Below are 11,747 nucleotides of genomic sequence, written 5' to 3'. Positions count from 1 at the left end.
CTTATTAATGAATTAATGATGGCCATTCAGACCGCACATACTCTATAGCAAGAATGCCTACTTTAATGCCCATGTGGGCAGACTGTGGGTTGCCCACACTAAGCAGAACAGAGTCCACAGTGGGGGCTATTGTATGGCTGCAGTGTACCCACAGTATGCTTGTCATCTAGGTGGGCTGTCCTACGAGGGCATTTGTTGGTTGAGCACCAGAGTTGAGTGTGTGCGTTGCAGCCTTGAGAAACTTGCCAAATCTTCTCAGCCAGGGCCAAACAGTTTATTCTGCTACTGACTCTGTGTTATTGTTGTTGTTTATTGGATTGGGTGATTGAAGTGTGAAGAAACAAGACATATTGTCAATTTAACAATATAAGATAAGATAAGATAAGATAAGACTTTATTGATCCCACAACGGGGAAATTTTTGCGTCACCTCAGCTCAGGTACAGATATATGAAGGAAATACAAAAATACAAATAAGTACAATCAATGAAAAAAGTAAGATAATACACTATATACTTGTTCAGCAAACATGGGTCTCAGAAGCATTTAGAAGAACTATACACACCCACAACAGCCTGGTACCTCTTCCTTATGCTGGTCACCTGATTGGTCACACATTGTTGTGGGATGGCATCACATTCTCCAACTAGCATTTGTTGCAAGTCAGCCAGACTGGTTGTGTGGGTCACTCTTGCACGCCCAAGCTAATCCCACAACTGTTCAGAGGGGTTGAGGCCATTCCATCTTCTCCACTTCTAAATTCTGGAGGAAGTTTCTGATAAACCCCACTCTGTCCTAGACCAGATTTGGCAAGTTTTTATTGGCGTAACAATCTGCTGCTCAAGCTACAAATGCATTTTCCTTACAAACGTGGGACCTTTTAAAGGGAAATAAAAAGGCTTTCTAATGGTAAAAGATTTGTTGCCAAGAAGCAATGCTACAGCAAAGCAATAATCAAGCAAACATAAATTTAGTTACTTTTTATGCTAAGTTTATTTGATTTGGCAGGTATTTATACTACACATCCTTCCTGATACAACCTCCCAAAAGATTAATGCAAGTATGTAATTTCCCTGTATGATGTTTTCCTTGCCAGCAAACGTGACTGGGAAGGTCCACAGTGGGTATCTGTGGGTGAACTTTGGGGCCTCGTGGGCTGGACAAACTTATACTTGGGCCCCGAGTTGGTGTACCCACACAGGGTCGACAGAAGTTTCATGCTTTGGGACTCCACGGACAAGCCCACTGTCTGTTGCCCACAGAAAACACTCCCTGGGACCCAAAATGGCAAAACTGCAAACGGTCCCAGACGGGTTTTCATTGGTTTACCTACAAGAAAACTACGGATGCACCCAATTGAGGACCATGTGGGATCAGTGCACGTTTGCCCTGACCACAGAGCCTTAAACTTTACCCACTGTGGGCCTGCATAGGCATGCTTGCTGGGTCTCAACACAATGACTGGTGGTCACACAGTACCGGTTGGTGAGTCTGCTTGGTTTTCTGTGTGTGGCTAAAAAAGTGTGAGAAACAGTGCATATGTTAACCACAGTGACAGTGTGTAACTCATCAGTTTCCACTGTTTGGTGAATTGTTTTATCTGCACCCTGTGATTTGGTTTATATTTTTGATTAATAATTCTTGTCGATGCTTTCAACTGCTATAGAGTGAGTTTAGATGCAGAATTGCAAATATTATTTTGAAAAATCAGATGTTGGCCTGTTTCTTTCGGACAAAATGTGACACAAATAAATGCAAAGAATTGTGCTGCATTGCTTATGCTGTGGTATCATAATGTTGTTCACGAGGACTTCTGAGCAAAAAGCAGAAGTCCACATAGTGTGTATCAACCTTGGTTTTTGGTTATGGTGCACTAGACTTAGGTATCAGTTGTGGTTTGTGCTAGTGTTTCCATGAAATGACTATAATAGAAAAAAGACAAAGCGTGTGTATGAGTGGGTGCGTGGAGAGCTGTCAGAGAAGATCTGGTGAGAGTGGGCTAATTGGAGTTAATTCACCATCTGTCTGTGTAAGCCAGCACACAGGGTCATTAGCAGAGACAAGTCCAGCCACAGGGGAGGCCGAGAGGGGAATCACCATCCCTCACTTGCTCTCCTGCTGCCTTTAGTGCTCCTTTCCTTCCTGTCTTGTCATGTCATTCTGCACTTATGACTGTTATCTTGTTATGTTACGACTGGACCGTCTGTACACTCCTGGTGAAAACATTCGTCCCTCTGCAAAGAATAAGATGAAAAAAAAATCATCTGAACTGTTTGTTTGACTTACCGATTCTGTTTTGAAATGTTTATGATCTAATTTGGTGTACCGTGATGGTACGGTGCCACTTTTTTTTTTGTTTCCTCGGTCCAGCACTGCCCTCTGCTGGGCTGAGGTTGTCCCAGCTGAGCACAGAGACTTCAGACAGAAGAAAAATAAATAAATACACAAATATCCTTCAGCTAAAGAAGATGCCACACAGTGCACTTTAAATGTTGATGCTACAACTCTCATTATGCAGACAGCCTGTGCAACATTATACAGTAAGACAAAATTAAGTTACATTTTGAGTGATGTCTATTCATTTGTGTGGCTAAACAGTTCTCTGTAGTTCAAATTCGGTTGGTTGATTTTATATGCCCTTTGTGTACCCTGACCCCTCAAAGTACTTTACACTGCAACCCACAATAAGCTTTTCATACATGTATTCATAGAGTACCTAACCCTGTAAAGGCAAGTGTATCATATGTGATAAATGAGTTTTTGAGACCACTACATTATCAGTGTGATGTTTTTTCCAAGAAAACTCAAATAACTTGCACCAAAAAAATGCCAGCTGTAGCAAAAATTTTGCAAATTAAAACTCAAATAACACTCCAGTTTCAAAACATATTTAATTTTCTGGCTATTGTTTAATGGTTCAGGCTTTACAGAGTTAATTCTATACACTTCAGAATGTTATCTGCTTTGTGGGAGGAAAGGGGAAAAAAAACCTCTGAGAACATGACTGGTGTGTTTTATATTAAAAATAGAAACATACATGATCTTAAAAATGGTCTTGATTAATTAATGATGAGGAAGGAGAAGAAGATGAGTGTGAGTGTGGAGGTAAGAGGGATAGTTGCTGGCTTGACAGTGTAGAGGACTGTTGAGTATTCTTACTCAAAGGCAGTGTCAGCTTCTCTTCCTTTTCATATCATAATCTCCCAAAACAAAACAGGTCGGTGTACACGTCTTTTTCATTTTAAAGTTGTGATACATTCTTATGTAAATATATATATAATTTTAAATGTTCAAAGGGGTCTTTCATCTGTCCACTTGAAAACAGAAATGCAGTGTGGAGGTTTATGAATACAGTCATGACTCATGCTGACACTCCTCTTTGATTTACCGACTTTTCACCACAGGCTGCTGCTCTGTAGCCCACAACCTAAGGAATATACACATACATAAATCAGTCTAACAGTGCAGAGCACGCATGTATAGCTTGTACTGTGATTTTGGGGGTTTATAGCTTTGCTCTAAGGCAGGGGTGTCAAACAAGAGGCCGGGTTGGGGGGGGGGGGGAATCGACCCAGCAAAGACTCTAAAACGGCCCCAGTGGAAGACTTTGAGAAATGTGAAGAAGAGCATAAATTTTGGTCTTTTAACCAATTGTGTTTTCATACGTTTTACAGCTTTTCCTGCTGAAAAAGACGACCCCAATGGCCACTCATACAACACCGAAGTAACACATTTATGAGTCCAGCTGACAGAGCAACATTTCTTTATTGTATACAAATTGCACTTCTTTTTTCTTATATTAAAATATCTCAGGGATTAAATGTGCAGTTAAACTTCCTTAAACTGCAGAGGGGAGTTTCACTGATCCACTTAAAATCAATCTGGGTTGTGTGTGGCCCACGATGTAAAATGAGTTTGACATCCCTGCTCTGAGGGCTCTTTGGCTAAAAGTTAATCACTCAAATAAACAGTTCATTTTCTTCACCACCAGAAAGGAAGTAAACAATACTTGACATCATGACATAAACTATGTAAAGCAGTACCGAACCGTTTTGCACACATACAGGAGTAACCTTCTTATCTGTTCGACTACAGGAGAACATTTTGCATTTGTACCTGATTGCCAGGCTTGCAACACTTTTCCCATTAAAACCTACTATAGCCTTCTTTGTATAAGAGCAGTTTCTGTATTTCAGTCCCTTCAAATGCTCTGAAATGACCTGTAAGAGTCTACGTTGTGCGCATTGTGGAGGTTAAGCTGGGGAAGGGGTAGCCTCGTGAGCGACTTAGAGGCCCAGAGACAGTCAGGAGCCCAGAAATATGCCAGGAATTACAGATATTTATTGTTTCAGGGTCTTGGGAGAGCTGCAGTCAGTGGACCCTGCATTTCTAGCAGTAAAGGTCAAAGGTGGGACGCTACATTCTCACCGCTGCACAAGCACATGACATGAAATCTTACACTTTGAGACTTTCGGTACAAACCTAATACTGAGATAGTTGGGAATCTTGTTGTCCACATTTGTTTAGATAAATAAATACAAAAAAGGATCTTCTATTTGTCTGACAAACCACAAAACCCAGTTCATTAGAAATACACAGAAGTTTGTGTGTGTTGGATTTCAATCAACCTTTTTCAGCTTTTTCAGCAGAAAGAAAAAAAGAGATATTGTCAGTTTAATGAATTATTAACAACAAATATATTTGCATGGACAGCACGTGCATGAACATCTAAGAATAATTAGAATAATCTACATAACAGAAAAGTCATTCCAAAGCAGGAAAGCCTTTACAGTGACATGAGGCTCATCACAGCATCTGAAACTCTCATATCAAAAGAGAATATTATAAGCTTTGCTAGTTCTCACACAAAGCTGTAGACCTTTAGCACGGCAGCTGTTTTGCCATTGCTCCATAAGCCAAGTGGAAGTGAGCCAGCATGAAACTGACAGGAGGCTAAAAGATTTTTTTAAATCCTACTGTACTGGGTCACTGTCAGTGTGTAAATCAGTAAAATGATTTCCCTCTCTCGTCCTTTCCTCACTGAGCAATCAGTGTAATGCACCCGCTGTGTGTCCTCCAGGCAGCCAGAGGTGACCAGGTCAGTGAACGCCTCATTGCAGTAACTCTGGGCTTCCTGCCAGTTTGAAGGCATTAAGGCAAAGTAACAAGTCCACACAGGATGATGGACGTGTGATTATTTCAGGAAGATGGCGTATGTAACACACCAATGATTCATGGCAACTATTTTTACTTAACTATAATATAATAATACTATAATTACTTGAGGTAAAACACAAAGCATTTGGATACACACACATTTTTTTAAACTGACCCGTTTCAGTCTAAGTTGTCATAAGATATACATATATATATATTTACTACTTTCACTGAGCAGCAGCTTGGAACATCCCTTCATGAGTCACAGATGGGAGCAGATTACATCGTTCTATCGTCTTTGTGTGGTGGTGATAGGCTACCAGAACTTCCAGCTTTGCATTTGTCTTCTACATGGATGTAGAATGTGTCGATAATGTATTGCAGAAGAGCTTTTTTGTTTTCTAAACTGATTAAGGGTGTTTAAATAATGAACTAAGATAATTAGGAAATCATATTGGCCACTGTGCTGAGGTTATTGCTGTAGCTTTTTAGTGCTTTGCTCCTGTGTGATGTTTAATGTAGCTGCCAAAGAACAAGAATGTTTGTGTATCTAGGTTAAATTTATATTTGTGCATCAACTTTCTCTGTACACGGAAGCCGTATAGGTATGTTTATTCATGTTTGGCTTTGCCCTGCTATCTTTGTTTAGCTGTATGTTTATGCTTATTCTTCTGTGTACAAAAGTTATGAGTCAGCTTGTCTGCCCAGTAAACTTGCCATTCAAATATTGAGCCATCAGAGTCAGCATTATTAGTTATACATGTAAAAAAAAACAAAAAAACTACTTATTGCATTTTCAACTAACAGTCCTACACTGTTGTTTTGGTAGTGCTTCAAATACAACTCACAAAGCATACACTTGTATACTTTGCACATGTCTGTGTGCATGTGTTCATTACATGCATGACAGAACTTCGGACACAAAGCCCTGTTTTGTCTAGATTTGTCTTTATTTATTTATTTACACATGTATGAAAAATTCTGCAGAGGTGTATAAAGTCTTGTTTGTACATGTACAAAGGCTTGCTGTAAGATTAAGTGGTTAAATTATGATGACTAAGATGGAAGAGCGTTTTTATCCGTTGTCCTCTCCGCCTCACGTATTGAGACCAGAAGATATCCGTCTTTAAAAGGCCTCACTTGGAAACCTGATAGGAAATGAGCCGATCTGTCGATGAATCACAAATACCAGTTTTAACAGTTATAACTGTAGAAAGGCAATTTAGGTGTGTTTTATTTAACAATAAGGTAATTTAACTTTACCTTATTGTACAACCCCAATTCCAAAAAAGTTTGCATTCTGTTTAAAATGTGAATAAAAACAGAATGCAGTGATCTGCAAATCTGAAAACTCAACATCCAGTGTTTAAACTGAGATGTTTTAATTTATGAGGAAAAATATGATGACAGTAAATCCTTTCAAAAGACAGTGGTACTAACAGAAAAACAAAAAAGATTAAAAAAAACCAACCCAACAACAACAACTGGAGTAACATGTTGTAGTTAATTAGGTTAATTGGCATGACTGGGTATAAAACGAGTATATTAGCCAGAGCTTCTCAGAAGTTGGGATGGATAGAGGTTAAACAATCTGCAGAAAGGTAACTCTACAAATTCTGGAACAATTTCAGAATAAAATATTGACTTCTGAATCTGCAGAAATCTCTGAAAATCAATTCTGGATACTTTTAATTGAAATGACTGCATGAAATGAATGCCTGTGAACACAGTTCGCTGTGCCTCCATCTTCACAGGACCAAAGCTCACTTAAAATGGACTGAAGAAAAGTGGAAAACTGTTTTGTGTTCAGATAAATTGAAATGTGAAATTCTTTTTGGAAAACATGGACCTCTTGTCCTCTTATCTAAAGAAGAGAGGGGCCATCTTGCTTGTTATTAGCGCTGTGTTAACTAGTCTTTCTAATGGTATTGGGGTGCATTAATGCCTATGAAACTGGCAGCTTTCACATCTGCAAAGGCACCATCAATACTGGAAGGTATGTACAGGTTTTAGAGCAACAAATGCTCTCATTCAGATGTTTCAACAAGACAATGATAAACCATATTCTGCATCATAAAGCAGGAGAGTCAGGGTGCTGAACTGATCTGCCTGCAGCTCAGACCTTTCAGACCATTTGAAAAATATTTGCTACATTATGAAACTAAAACTACAACAAATAAAGACCCGGGACTGTTGAGCAGCTAGAATCCAGTATCAGACAAAAACAGGACAACATTCCTCTCCCCCAAAGCCCAGCAAATAGTCTTGCCGGTTTCCAGATGTTCATGGACTGTTGTTAAAAGAAGAGGGTGTGCTACACAGTGGTAAACATGGCCCTATCCCAACTGTTTTGAGACATGGTGCTGCCATCAATTTCAAAATAACCTTATTTTTCTTTAAATGTTGCATTTTCTCAGTTTAAACATTTGATATGTTTTCAGTGTTTTTATCACTTCATTGTGATAAATTAATTACTGAATTGGAAATGGAAAAATTTAACTCAAACATAGTTTATGAATAATTTCTGACCCCTGTTTTTTTGCTGACTGACACATCTATTTTATTTGTTGCCCATAGATCTACGTGATTAGATTGTATTTCTAAATCACATTTAGAATGTAATTCTGATCACATTTCAATCACCACTAAAGAATTTTTTACTTTCCAAAAATACCAAGTTAACACAACAATACATTCCTTTCAGTTTTTCATGTATTTTGAAATACATGGACTGTAACTGTGCCTGTCTCTAAAAGGACTAGGTTACCTTCTGTTGTTTTTATGTGCATGACATACTGCTCTCCCCTACATAAGCTGCTTTTGTAAGTTAAAAGTATCGGCATTGGTATCGGCAATACTGGCCCTGTGGTTACTTGGTATCGGATCTACCTAAATTTGTAGTATCGCAAAGCACTATTGAGTTTGTTGGGTTTTTTTTTGTTTGTTTGTTTTTAAACCATACAATCTTATTTTAAAAATAAAAAAACGTGTGTCATGGATCCAGTAGGAGTCGCTAGTCGCCGTGCGCTAACAGTTGGTTTATTCATGGGGGAGATCCGGGATGGAAATGCCAAAGAAGATAAAGGAGCCGGGCAGCTGTCGTTGTACGAGAAAACAGCGCGAGAGATAAAAGTTCCTACACAAGAGAGTTTAAGAAAAGCGTCACCATGAGCTGGAGTAAAGAATAAGCTGTTCCGGGCGTCTTGGACGAACGGGTTGTCCGACTTTGAAGCTTACAAGTTTGGACAGCTAGCTGACGCTGCTGTTAGCCTAGCTTTGCTAGGTAACTACTACGTCTCCATCTCTGAGTCTCCTGCCTCCACCTTGTCAGCAGTACCGTGCAGCTAGTGGTCATTTTGCGTGCTCTTGTTTTTTATTGACTCTAATAGAGCATGTTTCTTTTTGTCATTCTACACTTGAAGCTGTCCAGTAGCTCGTCTGTATGCTAGCTGACGTTAGCTAACGTTTGCCGGGCCAGACAGCAACTTCGGCAGCAGAGTTTCGGGGGAGTATTGTCGCTCACAAGCAGCCTGTGCTGCCAAAAGGAGTCCGCCTGCAGACATGTTTGAAATGGAGACGCATATCTCGTGCCTTTTCCCGGAAATTTTGGCCATTATTTTCAGTTACCTGGACGTTAAGGACAAAGGGAGAGTAGCCCAAGTGTGCACGGCCTGGAGAGACGCGTCCTACCACAAGTCGGTGTGGAGGGGGGTGGAAGCCAAGCTCCATCTGCGGCGAGCCAACCCGTCTCTGTTCCCCAGCCTGCAGACTCGGGGCATCAAGAAGGTTCAGATTCTCAGCCTAAGGCGAAGTCTGAGTTATGTGATTCAGGGGATGCCGCACATTGAAAGCCTTAACCTGTGTGGGTGTTTCAACCTCACAGACAACGGTCTCGGACATGCCTTTGTGCAGGACATCTCATCCCTGCGAGTGCTGAACCTCAGCCTTTGTAAACAGATCACTGACTCCAGCCTGGGAAGGATCGCTCAGTACCTCAAAAACCTGGAGGTGCTTGAACTCGGGGGATGCAGCAATATCACCAACACGGGCCTGCTGCTCATTGCCTGGGGCTTGCACAGACTCAAGAGCCTTAACCTGCGTAGCTGCAGGCATGTGTCTGACGTGGGCATCGGCCACCTGTCTGGTATGACCCGCAGTGCAGCGGAGGGTTGCCTGACCCTGGAGAAGTTAACTTTGCAGGACTGCCAGAAGCTCACCGACCTCTCCCTCAAACATATCTCAAAGGGCCTAAACAAGCTCAAAGTGCTCAACCTCAGCTTCTGTGGGGGGATATCTGATGCGGGGATGATCCACCTGTCACACATGACCCACCTGTGCAGCCTGAACCTGCGGTCGTGTGATAACATCAGTGACACCGGGATAATGCATCTGGCCATGGGCTCCCTCCGGCTCACCGGGCTTGACGTCTCCTTCTGTGATAAGATTGCTGACCAGAGCCTGGCTTACATTGCCCAGGGGCTATATCAACTGAAGTCTCTGTCTCTGTGCTCTTGTCACATCAGTGACGATGGCATTAACAGGATGGTACGCCAGATGCACGAACTCAAGACTCTAAACATTGGACAGTGTGTGCGAATCACAGACAAAGGCTTGGAGTTGATAGCTGACCACTTGACCCAGCTGACAGGGATCGATCTGTATGGTTGTACTAAGATCACCAAGAGGGGCTTGGAGAGGATAACACAGCTCCCGTGCCTTAAAGTGTTAAACCTGGGACTGTGGCAGATGACCGAGAGCGAGAGGGTGAGGTGAAAGCTCTCCTGTTCAGTCCACATTTCAGAGGAGACTCTGCTTCCATTCTTAAATTTACCTTCTATGCTGCGACTAAAAACGAGGAGCCGGACTCGGCATTCATCACTGGAATATTGTTCACCTCTGCTGCAATACTCTGACTTTATTTCAGTCTTGTCCTCTCCTTCCTTAAAGTGCCCCAATTATGCTCTGAAGAGGGTCTGAATTTTTTATTTTAGGGATCTACCAGAATTTATTTCATGCTGTCATTGCTGCTCAGGTTGCATTGACCTAGCCCTCCACAATCTGTCTTTAGCCACAGTAGAAACACATGCTTTTCAACTTTCTAAGTGATTGTTTTGTTAGAGTGACAGCCGCTTTAGATTAGTCTAAATAGTCTCCACTATTTTATGCTCAGTCTGCTGGCTAACATCAAAACCAGAAAAATTTGGAAACAAAAGAAGCTTGGTTGTGAATTTGTATTAAAATATGGTGTATATGTGCACAGAGTAAGGATATGAGTATTTTTAAAATGTGATGTAAATTTCAGAGGCAACAAAATCCAGAATGAGGTATTTCGGTCCAGCAGCAATTTTTTCTGTGGGAAAAGAGAAACTGTATTTGGTATAGACAACACAAAAAAAGGATGAGGGGAAACCACCCAAAGCATAATAGGGGCACTTTAAATCTCAGCCTGTGTACAGTTCCTACTGTCTAGCTACCTCATTCATTGAACACAGGAGTGCCTGCTGTTGCTAAATACTAGATTAGAGTTTATATTTTTGTGACTCGCATACCAATGGAGATTTTGATTTCTCTTTTTCATCCTTTTTTTTTGGTTTTCTGAGTAACAGCTAGGCATTTAACTTTAAACAGAAGTGCTCGAGTGCTTGAAGTTTTTTAATAGATTTTGTTTGTTTTTTTTCCTTGTTTTTTTTATTTACCTGTAACATTTTTTTTGTAATTGAATGACTAAAATTTGTACTTCAAATTGAAGTGGGTGAATCACTCCTGTCTTTGTTTACCTATGTTTAGTGGCCTCTCTTTCATATTACTAAGGAAGTAAGTTATGTATCATGTCTAAGGTTTATCATCACATATACTGTGAGGTGTAGTCATTAGCAGCTACCAAGACTATATGCAATACTTTCAACTGGCGCTTCCAATGATAACACCAGAGTATTTCTTTTAAAAAAAGCAGTAATTTAAGATTGTTTTATATTCATACAGGAGTGATATTTATGAATAAAGAGGACAAATATGTTTGATTCTTGTCTCTTATTTGTAACAGCTGTACCAACATTGATTAGGTGTATGATTATAAGCTTTTATTTCTGTGGTTTGTACAGCTTCTATCGGCTGTGCAGTATGTTTGATCAGTTTTTGGTATATTTCTATAGTATAATGCTGAGTTATATCTGAAGTTAGCATAATACAAATGCTGCATAGTCAAATTTGTTAACTGCTATGGTCAAAATCTGAACCACAGAACATGCGTTTGATGTACTTTTAACAAAATATATTTATTTTATTCCTTTTTGAAGCAACCTAACTTTATTGTGGCCCAAAGCTGAAGTAAACCTACCATAGCCTTCAGACGTGGTCAAGATGACCCGCTGAAGTTCAGCCTGAGTATCAGAAGAAGTGTCTTTGAATGTGGCATGGTTTCAGGCACTGCTGATATACTGGTATTCTCCCCACAAAATCAGAAAGGTCCAAAAAACAAAATACCCTATGGGTGAAAATGCCTTGTTTATGTCAGAGGTCACAGATTACAGGATGGCAACAGGATAATACGCACTAGTTACAGCTAAGGTCAAACAAAGGACAGATGTGACA

The 11,747-nt window shown here is 40.4% G+C and overlaps 1 protein-coding gene across 1 annotated transcript; it reads left to right on the top strand.

Annotated features, from left to right (window-relative positions):
• The first annotated feature begins 8,183 nt into the window (after nucleotides 1-8,183).
• On the top strand, nucleotides 8,184-11,176 carry LOC146382492 (F-box/LRR-repeat protein 14-like). The gene has a single exon (XM_084933158.1). It carries the CDS (start codon nucleotides 8,718-8,720, stop codon nucleotides 9,927-9,929), a length of 1,212 nt encoding a protein of 403 aa, XP_084789284.1. The 5' UTR covers nucleotides 8,184-8,717; the 3' UTR covers nucleotides 9,930-11,176.
• The last annotated feature ends 571 nt before the right edge of the window (nucleotides 11,177-11,747 follow it).

Source organism: Perissodus microlepis, chromosome 7 (assembly GCF_051167445.1).
Source record: "Perissodus microlepis isolate ML-2025 ecotype Zambia chromosome 7, ASM5116744v1, whole genome shotgun sequence".
NCBI classification, from domain to species: domain Eukaryota; kingdom Metazoa; phylum Chordata; class Actinopteri; order Cichliformes; family Cichlidae; genus Perissodus; species Perissodus microlepis.
The sequence above is the reverse complement of the archived record's forward strand: the minus strand, read 5'-3'. Positions and strand labels throughout refer to the sequence as shown.